The sequence below is a fragment of the Mustela nivalis genome (genome assembly GCF_964662115.1).
Source record: "Mustela nivalis genome assembly, chromosome: 7".
Taxonomy (NCBI): Eukaryota; Metazoa; Chordata; class Mammalia; order Carnivora; family Mustelidae; genus Mustela; species Mustela nivalis.
The window spans coordinates 33,250,166-33,271,873 of record NC_139026.1 but is presented as its reverse complement, the minus strand read 5'-3'; the positions used below and the strand labels follow the sequence as shown (position 1 = coordinate 33,271,873).

At 36.4% G+C, this 21,708-nt stretch overlaps 1 protein-coding gene across 2 annotated transcripts in view; it reads right to left on the bottom strand.

Annotated features, from left to right (window-relative positions):
* Nucleotides 1–836: 836 nt before the first annotated feature.
* The window catches only part of SLC6A15 (solute carrier family 6 member 15), a 44,462-nt gene continuing 23,590 nt past the window's right edge, over nt 837–21,708 (bottom strand). For both annotated transcript variants that reach the window (XM_082740368.1, XM_082740369.1), the window contains exons 3-12: nt 20,204–20,361; nt 19,714–19,840; nt 17,956–18,137; nt 16,420–16,530; nt 12,550–12,791; nt 12,248–12,440; nt 10,818–11,010; nt 7,842–8,001; nt 3,764–3,926; nt 837–2,194 (exon numbers count right to left, since the gene is read on the bottom strand). In XM_082740368.1, coding sequence (XP_082596494.1) covers nt 1,823–2,194; nt 3,764–3,926; nt 7,842–8,001; nt 10,818–11,010; nt 12,248–12,440; nt 12,550–12,791; nt 16,420–16,530; nt 17,956–18,137; nt 19,714–19,840; nt 20,204–20,361 — 1,901 coding nt within the window. In that variant the 3' untranslated portion in view covers nt 837–1,822. The remainder of the gene's footprint in view (nt 2,195–3,763; nt 3,927–7,841; nt 8,002–10,817; nt 11,011–12,247; nt 12,441–12,549; nt 12,792–16,419; nt 16,531–17,955; nt 18,138–19,713; nt 19,841–20,203; nt 20,362–21,708) is intronic.

Sequence of the window (21,708 nt, the reverse complement as noted above, 5' to 3'; positions counted from 1 at the left end):
GATAAGTTAGATCCAGAAGACAGAACACAGAATGCCGTTATTTGTGTGATGCGTATACACAGAACATTGCCAAAAGGATACATAAGATACTGGTAATGGTGGTTGCCTTTAAGGATGGAATTGGGTGGCTAGGAGAAATGTTGGGAGGGAAATTCACTCTACACCAAATTGTTATAATTTCTGAGATTTGTGAAATGTACACACATTGCCTATCAATGAATATTATTTAATCTTAAATGATACAAAATATAATATTAATATGTAAAAACAAAACCAAAAGTTTTAGTCACCAGTGGAATTATATTTTAAATGCTGTGATGCAGTCTGATAACATATGTCTCTAGCAGACCAAACATATTTGGCCAAAAATACATTAATGGATATGGTGTGTGTACTACCTTCCCTATTTTGCTGTTGTATTCATTGTGATTTTTTAAATGTGACGAATATAGCAGTAGGACAGTTATAAATCAAAGTCCTTTACTGAGATGGGAGTCAGTTGGAGTTCTGCTTCATCCACTTTCATGGATGCCAACAGTTTCATAAAAAAGAAATCATCATAATTTCTTACACTTACTGACTCCACACGCAGTCAACTGTACACACGGTCTCCTAGGAGACTACTTTTTCAAGAACTATGAGACTACGTTAGAACACCATTCAATCATAGTACTTTACTTCCCTTTTGTCTCTGAAGTGGTGGTAACTCTATTAATCAATCTATTAATCCCTCTTGGAATGCAATGATTAATTATTATACAATGCCTAAGTGCTGGCTGAAATGCAAGATAATCCAACTCAGGTGATACAAGAAAAATCAGTGTGGAAAACAAACATCATTTTTAACTTCATTTATTTGTAGCTTAAAATGTAATGCCATACAATCTTAACAATCACTTAAAAAAGGATTTATATTTGCATAAAACAGAAGCAAAACAGAAAGATATGAAATAAAATGCCATCTTGCTTCAAGTTTTCAAATCAGTACTTAGAGTACTAATATACATCTATATACATTGCAAGTATATATAAATATACTATGAGTAATCTTGAAACCACAATAAATATCAAGTAGGTTTTTAGGCACATGGCATAGGAAAATGCAGAATCTGCATAATTCTTGAGAGTGCTGAGTGACTCATTCTTAGATCATTTTCACACATATATTTTACACAAAATATACAACCATCGCACACATGATCCCCAGTCACCTTCGAATCTAAACTGTCATCCAGCATTAGTGCCTTCTTATTCTTTGATACTATTGCTCTATACAGCTATTACATAAGAAAATATTTTGCAGTTTTCTTCAGTTAATTGCCTAAGAAGGTCTCAATGCTACCAAAATAAGTACAGCCTATCTACACAATATATTCACGGAAGTGTGCTTAGAGGCACCAACTTACAGAACTGTTCATTGTCATACTGGGAGTTACCCTCAAGGCAAACGTAAATTTTAAATTATGCCACTTTTGAATTGCCAATATTATTAAACCAGAAATTATTAGAAACTGAGGTAACGCATGTTTTTTTTTCTTTTGAGATAGAAATGCTTGAAAAAACACCAGAAGTATTTTTAAAAATTCTGACAAGTCTGGACCTCAGTCACTATAAGCTCTGTCTGCAACTCTCTGCACAAATGTAAACCGAAGAATCCAAAGGAATGCTCTAGTTGAATGTACATGTACTTCGGATTAAAGATCACAGCCAAGGAACACCTGAGATCGCCCTCTGGTAAGTGAAGCCTAACGCTTCTCTTAGTAGAGCCAATGTTCATTGATAAAAATGAACCAAATAGAGCCCACTGATATTTTCCTCCCAGCTACAAGTCAGATTCTGGCATATCCGGCATATCTGCCATCAAGTACCCTATTCCATAGCGTCCATTGGGAGCGGTATCCAGAGTAGGTGATCCACTCTGTTTTCGGTAAATATTTTTACCAAAATTTGGAGATGACATCTCGCTGGGTATCTTCCCATGAATGAGGCTTGCATCATCTCCCTCTAAGTTTACAGGCTCTTTCAGGACCCTTCCTCTCTTATAGGTCACAGATGCTAAATTACCAGAACTATTGTCTATTAGGTTGCAGTGACGAATGACAAAGACGGCTGGGACGGGGAGAATTGCCAGGACCATCAGCAAGATACAGACAGCTAGTCCCCATGTTGGATAGCTCAGAAATTCTTCAGATGCCTGTGAAAGCCAAAAAAAAAAAAAAAAATCATTATTGACGATCTTGCTCTGTAATCTTGCTCTGTAAGTACATGAAAAAATATTATATTTGTCTCAGGTCTATAAGCAAAGAGTCTTGTGATCTGCTCTGACCAACAGAACGCTGCAGATCAACTTTAAAGGTGAGGCTTGACAGGCCTTGTGAGTTCTGCCTCTATTCTGTGGGATGTTGCCCTGAGTCCATTATGCTACGAAGAAGCCAAAAATGAAAGATTACATAGAGAGTGACTGGCCCTCTAAGTTCAGTCAACTGTAGGAGTTAGCTCAGGTAAAGCCTAGAGAAGAATGACCCAGTTCACCTGCAGAACGCTGAGAAAAATAAGTGAGCACTGCTCTCAGTCATTAAATTACATGGGCCGCACTGTCTTTCTAAAATCTGAAAATCTAACTCTCAAAGCACACCTCGTCCCAAGGGCTATAGTAAGGGTTAACAGGCTTGTTAATGCCCCAGTCGTGAATTTAGTTGTTATATAGAGTTATTGACCATAGAACAGTTAAAGGTCAGAGATATCTCTGAAAAATAAGCATTCTGGAGGAATGGGGTGGCTGGGTGATGGACATTGGGGAGGGTATGTGCAATGGTGAATGCTGTGAATTGTGTGAGACTGGTGAATCATAGAGCTGTACCCCAGAACAAATAATACATGGTATGTTAATAAAAATAAGCAATTTTTTAAAAATATAAGCATTCTGATTTTATAACAATATGTATCTTTATTATGAGGTAGCATAATTTAATTTTTGCATCTTGAAAACAAATTGAAATTGTCATTGCTAATATATTTCCTTCAATATTTATTTTAGTTATGCCTTCATGGCTAATGCACATGTTCTTGTTACATAGTATCTAGGATATGATTTCATAAGTTTTTTTTTTTTTTGATATGACATGGCTTTTTTTTATTAATTCATTTATTTTCAGCATAACAGTATTCATTATTTTTTCACCACACCCAGTGCTCCATGCAATCCATGCCCTCTATAATACCCACCACCTGGCTCCCTCAACCTCCCACCCCCCCCCCCCGCCACTTCAAACCCCTCAGATTGTTTTTCAGAGTCCGTAGTCGCTCATGATTCACCCTTCCAATTTACCCCAACTCCCTTCTCCTCTCTAACACCCCTTGTCCTCCATGATATTTGTTATGCTCCACAAATAAGTGAAACCATGTGATAACTGACTCTCTCTGATTTCATCAATTTATATAGGAAAAATATTCCTGGTGTTTTGTGCAATATATTTTCTAGGGTCAAAGGCCCCATAATTATTGCTTCATCTATGGTGACATAAACACAGCTACTTTGGTGAGAACCAAGTCCATGTTTCTCACGTATTAAAAAAAATCTTCAATCTGTAACAAATCATGCATGTCTGGGGCCAAACAAAATATAAATCTCAAAATCCTTGCATTAAAAACAACACCATTCATTAAGCAGCAAAATAAAGTGTGAAGAAAGCAAAAGACAAAAACCCCTAAAATAATATTTTACATATATTTTTTCATCTAACTTCCTTATTTTCTATTTTACCTTATCTTCAATCCATGCATTATAGCCAGGAGGACTTAATCCCATATTCACAACGCTGGCTATTAGCAGTGATAATAGCATTAGAGGAGAAATATATTTCCACATATAGTAGTAATATCTATTGGGAGCAAAGCCCAGCATATCTTTCAGGTCTTCCACAAATCTAAATAAAAAGAAAGCACTTAATTATGCCTCGAGTCAATTTTTCTATACCTTAAAAATGTGCATTATATCAACAGTTTGACAAGGGTTTAGCTAAGATACCCTATGACATTGTATACAGAATCAAAAAATCATATTGGGAGATGACTTAAAAATTAAGAACACTTAATAAGTAAAATGTAAACAGTTAAGTACTGTGAATTTTGTTTGGTGAAAGCCCTCTTAAACCAACTGCTGAAGGGTGTCTTGGGTGGCTCAGTGGTTGAAGCTCCTGCTTTCAGCTCAGGTCATGATCCCAGAGTCCCAGGGTTGAGTCCTGCATTGGGCTCCCTGATCAGCAGGGGGTTTTGCTGTTCCCTCTGCCCCTTTCCCACCTCTCTGCACCTATGCTCTCTCTCACACAAAAAATAAAATCTTTAAACCAATTTCTGAAAAGCCTCCCATTGATGACTTTCTACTCTATAAACACAATATTCACAATACATTAAAAATTCCTTAGGTCTGGGCGCCTGGGTGGCTCAGTCATTGGGCGTTTGATCATGATCCCAGGGTCCCAGGATCAAGCCCTGTGTCGGGCTCCCTGCTTGGTGGGAAGCCTGCTTCTCCGTCTCACACTCCCCTTGCTTGTGTTGCCCCTCTTGCTATGTCTCTCTCTGTCAAATAAATAAATAAAATCTTTTTAAAAAATTCCTTGTGTCTTTTTTTTTTTTTACTTAGCAATAATTACTTCACGTCATCCAGTATCCAATCAGTGCTTACATAATGTAAACTTTCACTCCTTGTCATCGTCTGTTTGAACTGAAAGAAGGTCCACACACTGCTGCTGACTGATGTATTGCTCAAACTCCTTGTTCATCTCTACGTTCCTCTCACATGTCTTTTTTGTTTCTTCCAATTTTTTTGCTCAGTCAGCTGGAAACTTTATATTATAGGAATCCCACAGTCTGGATTTTGCTATTACATCCACACAGTGCTGCTTCACAAGCGCATCTGATCCTCTTACTTCCTGTAGATTAGTACTTAGACTAGTAACCATTAGGCTTATGTTGCTGTTTTAAGTAAGGTTATTACGGTGTTATTCACATGAAATAAAGTTCACCCTTTCAGGTATATTACGTTAACACTGACAAGGCGTAGTCATTACATAGTGGTCTATATCCCTCATTGTTTGTCTAGAGATAATCACCGCCCATCCACCAGTGCTTGCCCCAATGTTCCAGTAGATTATTTGGTTGTGTAAAGACAGTTCTCTAGCAGAGACTTCAAAGAGAGCTCATAGTAACTATATTTCCTAATTTCTTGTATGTTCATAATTGTCTGTCTCTGGCCACTATACTTGAACGTGAGAGTTGCTGGTTGAAAAGCCTGTGGCTTATGTTTCTTTCCTTGAGAGTTGTAAATATTTCTAACTACCCTAATATTGTTAACACAAAGTTTGTTGACTATCAGAGTGTTCTCTCATAAATAATTTTGTTTTGTTAGCTTGAATGGCCTTTTTTTTTTTTTTTTGTCTTGAAGTAAGAGCCTAGACTACATCCTGGTGCTGGCTTTTGTCTATTTTTCAAAGTGTATCATGTGCCCTTTCATCATTCAGGTTGTCACTTATTTCAGGCAAGTTTTTCAATTACAGCACTTAGTATTGCTCTGGCCATTTTTAGAGAACTTCATTGTTGTACACACGTGGAGTCATCTTTAACTCCTGTTCCTATTCCTTTTCTTAGCTCCTTTGTTATTTCTCCTCCTTTTTTAACATACTATTCCAGAGAGAGAGAGAGAGATAGTGAGAGAGTGTGAGCAAGGGGGAGTGGGAGAAGCAGACTCCCTGCTGAGCAGGAAGCCTGAGGTGGGACTTGATCCCAGGACTCTGGGCTCACAACCTGAGTCTAAGGCAGATGCCCAACAACTGAGCCACCCACATGGCCATAGTATTTCTTCTCGATTAGAAAAAGTATTTTTTGATTAAAAAAATTATTCCTCCTTTCTAGCTTCTAATTCTTGTGGAACTAGCCATTGTGCTTATTGTTGTTGTGTTTTTAATCTGATCATCATTTCTGAATATTATTATTCACATTCTTATTCCCATTTCCTGAGTTCTGTCACCTGTTTTCAAATCTTCCTTTTCTCGAATTCTCATATTTCTTGATTTTTAAACAACTGATATATGCTATTCTTTTTCTTCTTGAAAAATATATTTCAACTCATTTTTTGAAATATGGTTAGTTTTCCATCTATTTTGCTTGTGTGCTTTTGTTGTCTGCAGGGATCTATTCTGCTCCTTTCCTTTTTTCAAGAAAATTTTTTCTTAAGATTTGACCACATTCAAGGAAAATAAATTTTCTTGTATTTTTAGACACTAAGAGTGGCAGAGCACTTTTTTGGCATTTTCAAAAAAAAGATTTCTATCATGGAAGGTTATTGTTAGGCTCGTAGGCAATGTATGCAGAGTACATTACCTCACATACAGTAGGAATTTAATAGGTGCACAGATAGTAGGAATTTAATAGATATCAGTTTAATAACTACCATTAGTAGTAGTATCACTTCTGCTGTTGTTAACTGTTATTATTTAGGGACATTAACTACTAAAAAGAGATAATTTGTACTATGACTATTATAAATTACAAACTGTATAAATGGAAATCTAAATTACGACCTTATTGATCCACAGATCAGTCCAGTAACAATATCAAATTCCAACACAGTGAAAGTTAGGGGCCAGGGATATCTTGGTAGAGTATAGAGATACCTAATTTTGAAATTAAGGTCTAAATTACAATCCTGGCTCTATAACTAATACACTTGTTCTCCTGTACAACCAAAGCCAATTTTCCACCTATAATATGGATGATATTAGTTACCACAGGGTATTTTTATGAGGATTCAGATTTAATGTACGTCAAACAGTTATTACTTCTATTGCCATATAGTACATGATTATTAAAAGTAAGTCTCCTTCCCCTTCCTTGCCTGGAGCTTTTGACACTAATAAAAACATTCATCAATCTTGTCACGAAGCTCATTCAATACCCGTAATAGTCTCTATGTTGTTTAAGAGAACTCTGGTCTCCATGCAACACATTCCTCCTTCACACAGACCTCTAATAAGCTTGCCAATCTTATTGCCTTAGTCCATATATGTTAACTAAAGACAAAAATTGTTTCAAATATTGTACAAAATCTCCAGTAAAATTTTTCTTCTGAGATGACTCTAATGCCTCATTTTAATATATATATACTCATTTTAAAGTATATATACTTTCCAACATTAGAGGTTTAGGCATCTAGTTGTTCAAGTAATGACTCCACGTGAACATGAAGTTTGTGCATACTAAATGCCATACATGCCTCAGAGCAGGATAGATCATTTCCCAAAACTGACCTGCTACATAGGACGTTATATAGCATAATAAAATAAGGCATTATGTATCATAATAAAATAAAATTCCTCCCATAAAAGAGATTAGCAAAGTAATTAAGAAGGCAGGCTTTAAAGTTAAGCAGAGACAGCTATGAATCCCAGGTCTGCCCAGGGGATGAGCAAGTCACATGGGGTGTCTCATAAGCCTGAGAAATGTGAAATATGGACAATAATAATAACACAATTTAACAAGGTTCTTGGAGCATAGCTATTACTCACTAGATCCTGGAAGTTACTATTTGATAACTAGAATTAAATAAAACTTCAGAATCCTAGATTATATTGCCATCTGCACAATTCTATCTAATCCACCTAATAGGGGAATATACTTTATTAGAAAGGATTGAACAAAGAAGAGCATACAAAAGATTTGATTTTGTTGCAAAGATTGTTTCCCTCCAGTCATTTACCCCTCCTCTTCTAAATGAAAAAGATATTGACAATCGGTCTTCCCAATATAGAGATGAAAAATGAATGCCTAAAAGCAAATATACTTACTTATCTATGCCATAAACAAAGGATACAGCAATATTCTCCAAAATAACTACAATTAGCAGAGGCAGTGTAGCAGAATAATCATCAAACATGGTAACGAAGTAATTTCCAGAGCGTTGCACAAATATCAGGCCGATACAAAATGCCAGAAGACAACAAATAACTGTACAAAAGAAATAGATGAAAAATTAAGTTTTTATTCAGTCCAGTCTTTTAAATTTAATTATGAGTTATTACATGCAATCATTGTGGTCTTCACTTTTATAACTTGTCAATGTTAAAAGCAGGCAACACCTTTCTTGATACTATGCAATATAATACATTGGGAGGTTCCCGGATTTAGCCCCGTATTTAATATGAATCCATTGTAAGAGAGTGACCTTTGACCAGCTACTATTACTGTAAGAGCTTAAAGAGATTTCTGGGATCCATATAATATTCCCATATTTATGTCCTACTCTGTTCTCTCACATACTTTAGTAGAGAAGCTTTTGAAAATAAAAGATGAGGGGTGTCTGGGTGGCTTAGTTGTTGGGCGTCTGCCTTCAGCTCAGGTCATGATCCCAGGGTTCTGGGATTGAGCCCCATTATTGGGGTCCTTGTTTAGAGGGAAGCCTGCTTTGTCCTCCCCCACTCCCCCTGCTTGTGTTCCCTCTCTCATCGTGTCTCTCTCTGTCAAATAAATAAGTAAATTTTTAAAAATAAATAAATAAATAATACAAAATGACTATGTTCTATTTCTCAGCCACCTTTAAGCAGAGATGTAAAAGAAGCAGAGCAGGTACTGGCTGTTTGGGAGGGGAGAAAACAGACATCCTGGGGTTCAATCACATGGCAGTTCCCTAATAGTCTCCATAAGCATGGGTTAAGTGAAGTTATCACCTCCATCTCTTAAGCACAATGCTAGTAGTATGAGTCGCATCATACATAAATGGATGTTATACATAAACATACAAGGTAGAGAAGGAAAAGTAACAGTTACTTGGAGTCTGTCACATGTGGAAATATTTAAATGCTTGTCCCAGTATATTGCACGCGAAGTCTCTGGATAGAAGCAGCAGAGCTTGAACCATAGGCCTGTGTCACATTCACTCTCGCCTACTTACACTGTGGTTCATGGCGAACATGAAGAAAGCATACTCTAGGTAGTATAGATAGTAAGAAATTGGCTGGAGATTTGAGAGTAAAGGTTGTTAAGTAACGTATATAAGTCCTACTGTACTATCAGAGAAGACGAAAGCGCATCTGGCCAGGGTGATGGAGGAACGTTTCATCACAGCGAAGTATGACTTTTTAAGTATAGGTGTGATCCCAGAAGATAGGTAATGGGAAAAGAGAGGACATTCCCCTTTGCTCTGACCAAACAGGATCTCCAGTGGGGTTCACCAAATACTACCTTGTGTGTTTATTCCCACTATGCTGTCGCTCTTCCCTTACTTTTGCAAGCCCTCTTATTATAGGAGGGTTTAGATACGGGTCACAGACGAGAAAAGCAGCGAAGATGTTGTGTAGTACGCATATCAGGTGGGACACTGGTAGCTTTGAATTCAATAGAAACTTCAGAAGTGGAGACTGCCTTTTTGGGGAGAAGATGAGGAAGTTTCTCACTTATGTCCAGCTGAGTAGAGGATATTAAGACATAAGTATTCAACAAACTGCTGAAATTGTTTTACACATACATGCACAAACTTAGCAGAGTGGTAATTTAAAAAGATACGTAATTGGAAGGTTATTTACACAGAAGTAATTTATTACTAAATCTTTCAGAGCTAAAAACAGAGCATTGAGGAACTATATACTACTGCCCAGCATTCAATATCATAAAGATATAGATACAGTATAGAAATATTTCCCAATTTTTTTTTTTTTTGCATCATTACCAACACTATGCCTGCACTCTGGTCTGGCTGGCTTTCTTAACAGTTCCCTTTATCTCTGCTTATATATGTTAAACTAAAGCTATTACTAAAGCTCTCCTCTGACCTCTGCAAGACTCTTCCCCTTTCCAATTCAACTGCCATCCCGTTCACTGAGAGTTTCATCACATATTCAGATGACCCTCAAAGCGCCTTAATTCCTGTAACATGTTAAATCGCTACTATGTCATCTATCAGTATAGTACATGGTGTAAGTCTTATATACCACATTTGGTTTTGTTATCAGTACTATTATTTTTGGAGACAAGGCTCTCCTATATCTCTCTCTCTTTTATAATTTCTCTTATATCCTTCAAATGCAAGGGTGGTGCAGTACAAAATGGGAACTTCATTTTTTTTTAAAGGTTTTATTTATTTGACAGTGAAACAGAAAGAGAGAGAGAGAGAGCACAAGCAGGAGGAGCGGCGGGCTATGGGAGAGGAAGATGTAGGCTCCCCTGCAGAGCAGGGAGCCCAAAGTGGGGCTTGATCCCAGAACCCTGGGATCATGGCCCAAGCTAAAGGCAGTCACCCAACCAACTGAGCCACACAGAAGCCCCCAAAACTGGTACTTTAATAATTGCTTCCAGATTGGACTTACAGTAACTGTAAATATGGATTATTTTATTTTATTTCCTACTTACAGATACTAACTACTAGTAGGCTACAAGAGCTATTTTATATGAGAACTGAACTTGGGTTTATCAATTTCAATGATGAACTTTTTGGAAAAGGAATATTGGATCTGAACTTTTAAAAATAATTACTTGTTTCATTTACAAAATTAGATATGAACATTCTGTGACTTCATTCTATTCATAATAGATTCACGATAGTGACATTACTATTAATAAAAAGTAATATAAGTAATCACCAAAAAATAATATAGTCTACATTGAGTCTATCACTTGCATTGTATGTAACATACAAATAAAATAAATAATCGTAATACATATTAATAACTGGGGATTAACAAAACACTTTCCACTTCCATCTGTGACCTCTCACCAAGAGAAAATGGCCCGTATCAGTTCAATGAGAAGTCAAATACCTAGAAACTCACCAGTAAGAATTTCTTTCCTCACTTTGAAAGTGTCCACAACAGGCGTGATGATGCCTTCAATGGTTCCAAACATGCTGCCAAGCCCTAGATTTACCAGCATGAGGAAGAACATCACTGACCAGAAGGGGGAGGCAGGGAAATGCGTCATGGCTTCCGTAAAGGCAATGAAAGCTAAACCAGTCCCTTGAACAGCCTGTAAATTATACAAAACAGCAACATTAGTACTGAGCAATATTAAGGGATGGCTATATATATCAGTCACAGAGGGGAGGGAATACTCAGAACAATGCTTGGCAGTTACTGGAAATAGATAGGCTGATATCATGCTGTCTCCTGAGAAACTGCCTCTAAAGAAAGGTTGATTGTGTTATTTCATAAACACAACTGATAGACCAGAACTTAAAAAGGAAGGAAAACAAAAACTTTAAAGGTTAAGTTAGTAAGTAATTTTTTCTTTGCTGAACTCAAAATTTTTATGATAGCTCCATCCATAACTTCCTGCATGTGAGTCTTTATGTTTTGTCTTATGTATGGTGTACGCTATCTTACTGCAAGGGATCAATGGACGATTTCTCCATTATATTTCCCTTTTTGGCAATAGAGCAAAAGGGTAACAACCAATACAGTAACAATTATTAATGTTCACCTGTTTCATGGTTATTAAAATAAATTAAATTAAAATACAATTTTTTTGGCTAAACAAAAGGAGTTAATCGTGACTCATCAAACATAAATATTAAAATGGCTAAATATCAGTTATGTGTCCAAATAGTTGTGCAATATATAAATGATAGTCATAATCTAAATTTTGTATTAAAGATCAGACTAGGGACGCCTGGGTGGCTTAGTCGGTTAAGCAGCTACCTTTGGCTCAGGTCATGATCCCAGCATCCTGGGATTGAGTACCATACCAGGCTCTTTGCTCGGCAAGGAGCCTGCTTCTCCCTCTGCCTCTGCTTGCCATTCTGCCTGCCTGTCCACGAGCTCACTCGCTCTCTCTCTCTCTCTCTGACAAATAAATAAATAGATAAATCTTAAAAAAAAAAAAATCAGACCAGAAAAAGTATCAGACTAATTTCATTTTCTAGGACAAAAATCAATTTATATTCATATTTTACATTTTTGCAGCTGAATCAGGAAGAAGGCTTCTTAAAGTAAAGCAAATATTTATAATTTAAGTACATTCTTTTGATTTCTCTCATGTTTTCCTCTTTACTTGTTTGTTTTGTTCCTTAAATTCACCACGTTAACTAACTGGAATTAAAATAAAAACTTTAAAAGTATGTTCTCTGAAATGAAAAATGTGAATTTTGAAACAGCATAATCTTCTGCCGGCATTTGAAAGGTCATTTTCCTAAAAGAAGTCTTCTGGATAATGCATATTTTACCCGAGTGATAATTACTATATTGCTTAAACAGAGGCTACTCACTTTATTTAACTCATCCTCGATTTGACAGGAATTGAGATGAAGAGCAGGAAATTCTTCTTCTTTCACTTTTTGAATAATGTCATAAACTAAATGATAATCTTCTGCAGTAACGGATGAAAGGTTGATATGATGAGGAATAATATCCTTACTAATATTGCCCATTTTCAAAAATTTTACGATCATTTTGGAATTTCTAAAAAAACAGAACAACATAATGAATGAACATCAAAGGGTCCGGGGAGGGGGGTCATACTTTTTATATAATTATACCATCAAAAGCTAGAGGAATTTAATATCCATACTCTGCTATGCATTTCTCATTTATGACATTTGCTTTAAAGCCCAGAACTGCAAACACCACCAATGTTGCCAGGACGGATGTAAAAAAATTAATGAAGGACACCAGAACAGCATCAAAGTGGCAGTTGTTGTCTCTTTTGTTGTAGCTTGAAAAGGCGATGACGCCACCAAATCCCAGACCTAAGGCAAAGAACACCTGAGTAGCAGCTTCTCTCCAGACCTTGGGTTCCAGCATCATTTCAAGCTGTTTAAAATTAAACATAATAGAAGTCAGCTGCAAAATAGTACTTCAGAAAAATCTACACGGAATTAGTTCTACTATCTAAATATATCATAATGATATTTATGCATCCAAAGTTTATTTAAACTGGGGGAATAATCTGTTCTTAGTAAAAATAACAAAGTTTTCACTTAGTAGTGAGACAAGAAATATGAGTAAGAAAAACTAAAGACAATCAGGTAGATGGAGATTTTATTCAAATGGAGACTTTCTACTTCTATAGGAATTTTTAAGTTATCTTTAAAATAAATCAAAAGGACTATTTTGAAGTTAACTATCTTCAAATCATTTCCTATTTAAGTCTTTGTTTTCTTTCCAAAGCAAAATAAGTTAATTACCAATAAAATCTCATTATTTACCTAACACCCTAAATTTTGTGTTTTCTGGGGATAGTCTAATAGTCAAGGCAGCTAATAAGCAGATTATAAGCTTGGGAGAGTTAACTATGTACTTCTCATATTCATGTATGTATTAGGCATCCCTTTCAATAGTTTTCTGAAAGCTTTTTCTTTGAAAACTGAAGCACTTCCACTACATCATCTCTAAGACCCTTTTGGAGTCAAACGTCTACAGTTCTGAACCTGTGCTGAACATATATTTCAAGGAACTCTGCTTTACTTCTTGGACAATTATCACTGTACATAATCCAATTTTTTAAATGGAACAATTAATATTAGCCATATCTGACACAGATGTCAATAAACAGGTTTGATTTGAGTAACTAAAGTGTTTAAATTGGTATTTTATCTCTTTTTACTATTGCAACGAGATTGCTCTCATGGGGGGCAATGTCAAATGTGGCTAAGAAGATGAGTTCCACAGTTTCAGATCCTGAGTCTGCCATTTAATACCTGTAAATGGTATAATCTCGAAAAGGGGCAGCTCTCCCGGAGTTTCAGCTTCTTCAAATGAAGATGGGCACTCCCAAGCCGCATCCTCTATCACACTCTAAGTGTTCAATAATTGTTGATGTATATGGACTGTACTGCTAGGAACACTGATAACCACTTTGCACGGATTATTTCATTTAATCTTCAAAACAATCAATGAAATTTGTTGCTACCATTATCTGAATCTTGAAAAGGTTAAGTAACCTGCTTAAAGTTACATAACAGTTCTGGGGTAGAGGAAATATGAACCAAAGTGGACTCCAAAATGCACATTTTTTTTTCTCAAATGTTAGGATTTTTTTTTGTTCAAATATAGTTACTAGGATTTAATTATTTCTGTTACTAGTTACTAGGATATATTGCCCAATTTCAGCTCAATTTATCAATTTTAGTGATTATTACTGAAATTGAATATAATACAATATTTATATAATATTGTAATAGTGTTATTATAGGCAGACATCAAACATAATCACACCTGTATTTATAATTTCTTAAAATTTAACTGAAATATGCATACTGTTTGTTGATCTCTTTGCTACATTACCATTCTATCATTAAAACTGATTTCAAATACACTCAACTATCTATCTCTACTTTAACCACTAGATGGCAGACAACACCCATTTACTAAAGACATTATTCCACTTCCAATTTGGGAACTAAATCTCTATTCGCTGTTTTGGGGATAGTTTGTGTGCTTTACTTCCCCCTTGGACAAACAATGTAAATTAAAAAGTAATTGATAACTTATCGTTATTATGACCTAACACAGAATTTTATCTATAGTCCATGAAAAGTGAGCTGAGAAACGAATTAACTTTAATAATGATTCCTAGTCCCAGGTTAAAATGTCAATAATGCCATTGTTTTAAATATGGGGCCATGTAAAAGTGTCATATCAAAGTAGCTGAATCCTAAGATAGCTATTTAAATCAAATATTTAGAATTATGTCACAAGCAATTGCCAACTTTTTTTTTTTTTTTAAATTTGATAGGGAGAGAGTGATCACAAGTAGGCAGAGAGGCAGGCAGAGAAAGAGAGGGAGAAGCAGGCTCTTTGCTGAGCAGAGAGCCCGATGCAGGGCTAGATCCCAGGACCCTGGTATCATGACCTGAGCCGAAGGCAGAGGCTTTAACCCACTGAGCCACCCAGGCACCCCAGCAATTGCCAACTTATATAAGGTGATATTCCAGAAGTTCATATCAAAGCTGGTTGTTTTAAAATCAGCAATCTTTTAGATATTACAATATAAATATTTTTCAACCATAAATATGGCCCATTTGAAGCCAATTTAAATTCTAATGCAGCTATATAGTCTATATATCTTAACTAGCTATTCACAGAGGAGTTGCAACAACTCTAAATGCTAACCAGGACTTTTGAATTAGTCAAGAAAATCAGATACCAGTGGCAGCATTTTTGCTACTAGAGAATGAACACTCAGCTGAAACCTGATACCCAAAGAACACAGCCTCTTTTACATAGTATCCAGGCAGCTGCCAGGAGTGACAGAATTCCAGGAAAACTAATTTCTGCCCAAATCCCACAGCATGATGCTGGCTGCACATTCACCCTTCAGGTAACTTCCAGTTTCTGAACTAATTTTTGAAACCTGATCTTTATAACTCCATGTCTGCCTATAATAGTGTTAGTGAACTAATGAGGTGTTAACTTCATGTCAGGGAGTAACTAAATGTATCTATACCTCAAAACTTGTTGTTGTTTCCTGCCAAATCACTATACCAAGACCAGAAGGACTGATTAATAATCAGGTTCAAGGTGCCCAGCATTGAGTTCAGCTCTAAGAAGGATGAGAGAACATAAACTCTGAACCTTTCGTGGAGCCTAATGAGAACTTTCCTGAAATGTATATGCATTTACAAAGATTACAAAACTTCCCAAACTCGCCACTGTAATTATTATTCTAGGATGCACAAAACCTCAAAACAAGAACATGGATATTCTCTGAGACAGGATTTAGAGTACAGAAGCCTGGGTTCATGGCTCTTAGGCCTTCTGTCAACCTTCTAAGACATTAAACAAATTAATATGTTCATTATATTTCTCTGGTAAGATCTTATTATCGTTTTTTTCAAAGGGGTCAATTACTAAAAGTTAAGAGCCACTGACATTGAGAAGGAAGCGGAGGAAAGATGGAAAAGTCCTGGGGCGCCTGGGTGGTTCAGTCAGTTAAGTGTCCAACTCTTGATTGGGGCTCAAGTCATGATCTCAGGGTTGTGGGACGAAGCATCACCACAGACTCCCTGCTCAGCACTGAGTAGGCTTGTCCCTCAACCTCTGTTACCCCCACCCCTGGCTCATGTTCTCTCACTCCCTCTCAAATAAATTAAATAAATAAATAAATATATAAATCTTTTTTAAAAAGATGGAAAAGTCCTAAAATTTATCAATGTAAAAAAATCAGAAATTAATTTACTATATAAGGAATTTTTAAAGTTCACATAGAGACTGTCACTCTAGAACTAAAACGGCGACATTTAAAATTGGAAATGGATGGATTTAATTATGGATATTTAAAAGCCCTGGTTTTTCTAGGCTGGTTAACATAACAGCTATAATTTAAGAGGCCAGTATACATATGTTAGAACGATTATGCTTTAAATCTAACTGTGGGAACATGTGAACAGTAAACAATGCTTTTATGATCATAAGCCTTAAACAGAAATGCAGTACATACCTTAGGGGTAAACATGTGGCGGATGCCATCAACTGAACCATTTAAAAGGAGTGCTCTGATTAGGAAGCATATAAGTACCACATATGGGAACAGAGAACTAAAGTACATGATCTACAAAGAAAAAAAAAAAGTAAATATCAGTGAAACACACTAACGACTGTATTCCTTTCGGTAGTTAAGATTATATTTTATTCTATATTTTGAAAGTCTCTGTTTTCATAGCATGACTAATAGTACTATTAATACGTTGTATGGCCATCATATTAGAGTGGCTTATTTGTCTCAATGGAATGTGATTTATTAAAGATCCTATTTAAGATATAATGAGAAATAGGGAACCTCTATTACTAACACTGCTTTAAAATAGTCCACAGGTATGATGTAACTTGAACAGTGTCCTTTTCTTATAGTTCACAAGACAAGCAAAATTTAAGAGAAATAATGGCTACTTTCTCCCTAATTCGTACTTTGATTTTAGGTAACAGCACCAGCAAAAAAAAAAAAAAAAAAAAAAAGAGTCCTTTTTTTTTTCATTAATCAAAATTCCATTGTAATTCTGTAAAGCTTCTGGAGTAGAGAGCGGGCCCCTGTTAAGACTCCTAAGTCTCTGAATAATTAACAATGTCAAGGTTTAACTTCCTGCTTCACAAGTGTTCACACTCAAAGTTACGCGAATGTTTATCGTAGAAAAGCAGTTGTCCTGACCAGATATTTACTGCTTCCTTGACATCTCAGTGTGGAAGGCTAACAGGTCTCTACAACTTTTCAGGTCCAGAAAAAGAACTTCTGACTTTCCCCCAAAGATGTCCCCATCCGTCTCCGTCTCAGCAAATGGGGTGGCCATCCATCTAGGTGCTAAAGCCAAACATCCAGACGTAGTCCTGCCCCACTGGTAATACTCTCCGAGTTTCCAGGCTACCACCCAGGTTATCTTACTCCTGAGTCATGCACTCCAGGGATCTTTAACACAATTGCAATAAAATGTGAATTCCTCTCTCTTAAGCTGCAAAGCCTCTCATTAGAGTGCCTCCCCTTCCGCCCTACCACCCCTTCCCCCAACTGAGCTCTGCCCCCAGGGCCTTGCCAGTGGCCTCAGACTCAGCTCTGCTGCTTCAGGGCCCAGCAGGGCTGCACCCTAGGTCTGAGGCTCTCATCTCCTGGTCTGTAGGACTTGCTCTCCTGCTATTTGTGTCTCACCTTCATCACCAGTGAACTGAAACACGGGGATCAATGGAATGAACAGCAAAAATACAAATCTTCTAGGTATTAACATAAAATTTCAAAAAATTTCTTTGATGAAATAAGGAAAGATTATGAGTGACTTTAGCTTTCACTATAAAACACGTCTTTATGTTCTTTCTTTTCATTTAAACACATTTTTTAAAGCACCACTTCTCACCGATTATTATTTAACTCCCTAGAATGACATGGTCCTTGTAGCTTGTCCACAGACATTGCTAGGGGAGCCTGAGGCAAGCACCATACACAGGAGTGGTGATTAGCAGAAGCAGGAGGGGCTCTATCTAGCATACTAACTTTGCCAGAAGACTGAATGCCTCTGATCATAGCCAAGCAAACCACAACCCAGGCAGCCAGCAAGCAGATGGTCATCTTCCAGTTTAAGCCTCCACTTTCAGAAATGGAACTGGAAATATTCAGGGCTTCCCTGTACCAGTAATAGGTGGTGGCAGAACTTTTTTCACATTCCGGCTCGACAACTGTAGAAAGAAAGATATCACAATCATTTCAGAGGAGGAAGAGTAATGGCATTTTTCTTCTCCCCAGTAAGCCTGTAAATCAGTCCTTAGCATTTCCTAGGAAAGTACTATTAGTCTAGAGATGCATTTAAATTCGCAGTGAAAACTCAATTGAGCAAAGTTGTGAAAAATCCACAGACATGTATTCTTGCTGGTGGTTTTTATTACACATTTCTGAAATAGGAAATGTGTAAGCTTGTTTTTTTTAATCAGAGTAAGTGAAGCACATCAGGTTTATAGCCCCGTCCATGCCCAGAATTATTTGACTGACTTCCTGTGACAGAGCTGTCAAGTATGTAGCTGCTGGTCATTACGTGACTCATGAAATGAAGCTAGTCTAAAGTGGTATGTGCTGTAAATACAAACTGCGAAGAAAATTTCAGAGACTTAGTCCAAGAAAAAAAATGTAAATGAGTACATCGATAATTTTTATATTAACTATTTATTGAAATGTTAATATTTTAAGAAAAACATTTCCCCTACTTCTTACTTGTTTCACTGTGGCTACTAGTAAATTTTAGAATATATATGTGAGCTGCATTCCAAATTTACCGGACATCACTACTATAGGGAATTGTCATTTATTTAAAATGATTTTTAAGGATTTAAAAATAAATGATGGTGGGGTGCCTGGGTGGCTCAGTGGGTTAAAGCCTCTGCCTTCAGCTCAGGTCATGATCCCAGGGTCCGGGGATCGAGCCCCGCATCGGGCTCTCTGCTCAGCAGGGAGCCTGCTTCCTCCTCTCTCTGCCTGCCTCTCTGCCTACTTGTAATCTCTGTCTGTCAAATAAATAAATAAAATCTTTAAAAAAATAAATAAATAAATAAATAAATAAATAATGGGAAAACTATGAAACAATGGAACTAAAGGCATAAAAACAATTACTTCAATCCAAATTCTTTTTGTCCTATTTTCTACGTTATTTTTATTTATTTATCTCCTCTATGATTACTTGCAGGTCTTTAAAAAACAAGAAAAAGAAAAGAAAAAACTTGTGTTACTGAAATATAGTTGACATAGAATGTTATATTCATTTCGGGTGTACAATATAGTGATTCCACAGCTCTGTACGTGACTTTATACTCACCACAATAAGTATAGTTACAACCTGTCACCATACAATTATTGCAGTATTACTATCTTCCTTATGCTGTACTTTGCATCTCCATGACTTACTTATTTTATAACTGAAAGTTATATTTATTTTAACCAAAATTTAAGGCATCAAGAAAGATGTACAAAATAAAAACTGTCAAAATTAGCAACTGAAGGGTTATGATATTTGACCCTAATGTCACACGGCATGATAAAATAACTTAGGAAGAGCTAGTAAAAATTAGATGGTGGCATCAGTCTTCACTCTAAGTATGCCAATCCTAAAAGTGAGAGAAGCTTGTTATGACAATTTTGGAACGATTTTTCGACCTTATTTTTTTTTTCCCACCTTATTTTTAAAAAAGAGAAAAAAAAACTCAAAATCTCATCAGCAACTTTATGATCATTCTATACCGAAACACTACAAGATACAGGTCTTACAAGTGTGTGAAGCATTTTTCACCAAAGGACATTGATCCCAAGGAAGAGGTTGCTGAAAAGACTGAGAAAAATAAAACAGACTCCAGCCAATGATGACATTGTAGTAGAGAGCCACAAAAAAGCACACCTGCAAAACAAAATAGTGAGATGACATTACACCTCCCATGCCCCTTCCTTTGGAACAAAAATGAAATGCATAAAACCCCATTTAACCTATTAAAAATCCTCCTCATTTCACTTTTATTTGGGACACCTTATTTTTTCTAAATAGATGTCCATGTTAGATCTTAAGAACATGCATTATCAAGATGAACTGTGTTAGTATTTACAGCTTGGTTAGTGTATTAGCACAAACTCCAATGGTGTTTTTTAAAAACCTGATTAAAGAGTTGAATGGAAATATACACTCAAAAGGTTTCATTTAAATGCAAACTACACAATTATAAACCCTGTAAAAGTTATATGGCATGTACCATACTAGGAAACTTACTACACAACTTGCAAATCCGATGCCACCCAGTTTAGGGCTTATATAATTCCACACACCAATGCTTCCTCGCCGAATTCTTTGACCCACAGAGAGTTCCAGGAAAAAAAGGGGAATACCTATTACCAGTAGCAGTATTAAATATGGCAAAAGATATGCACCTACAGAGACAAGAACAAATAAAATAGATGACATTTTCAACAGTCACAGTAGAGAATACACTAATTTTGAATATTTCATAAAATATTTGAACTTCTATATAGTATAATTACAAAAGACTCTAAAGAAAATGCAACTTCACCATTTTAACCTTTCTAGTATTTGAAACCTGAATGTGACTGCTACATAGAGTTTCTTTTAATAAATAACTATAATAAAAATGAAAATATAGGGGAGCCTGGGTGGTTCAGTGGGTTAAAGCCTCTGCCTTCAGCTCAGGTCATGATCCCAAGGTCCTAGGATCGAGCCCCACATGAGACCCTTTGCTCAGTGGAGAGCCTCGTTCTCTTCCTCTCTCTCTGCCTGCCTCTCTGCCTACTTGTGATCTCTGTCAAATTAATAAATAAATTTTTTTTTAAAAGTGAAAATATAAAGTTTTAATTTCATTTTATTGAAAGGGTAAAACAACTTCATATTCCATTTTAAAAAACTGATTCCTTAAAATTAATTATTTTCTCAAGTAGGTTCCACAAATTCCTGGAATTCTTACTCACACAATGCTCATGAAGTCATTTATTAAATATTATTCAAACTCAACTAAACATGCATTCCAAACTAGATAAATTAGAATGAATGAGATTTTATAGTATTAAAGTTTACTTTTTCCCCTAAATAACAATAGGGAAGGAAAAAATGGCTGCCTAGATTGAAAAAGAAAGAAAAAAAAAAAAGGAAAAGAAAAAGAATTTCTACTTCAGACAAATCGGGCTCTCTGCTCTGCAGGGAGCCTGCTTCTCCCTCTCTCTCTGCCCGCCTCTCTGCCTACTTGTCTGTCAAATAAATAAATAAAATCTAAAAAAACAAATAATAAGTTTCAGAATTTTTTTTTTTTTTTTTAAAGAGAGAGATAGAGAGCATGTTTGCATTCTGAGGGTGCTGAGGGGTTGGGAGGGCAGAGGGAGAAGAGAGTCTTTTTTTTTTTTTTTTTTTAAGATTTTATTTATTTATTTATTTGACAGAGAGAGATCACAAGCAGGCAGAGAGGCAGGCAGAGAGGAGGAAGCAGGCTCCCTGCTGAGCAGAGAGCCCGATGTGGGACTCGATCCCAGGACTCCGAGATCATGACCTGAGCCGAAGGCAGCGGCTTAACCCACTGAGCCACCCAGGCGCCCCAGGAGAAGAGAGTCTTAAGCAGAATCCATGCCCAGTGTGGAGCCTGCCACATGGCTGGATCTCACAGCCCTGAGACCATGACCTGAGCCACAATCAAGAGTCAGAAGCTTAACAGACCAATTTTTGAAAATTCTGTGAAGGGGCAGTGAGGCTGAGTGAGACACTAAATATTTAAT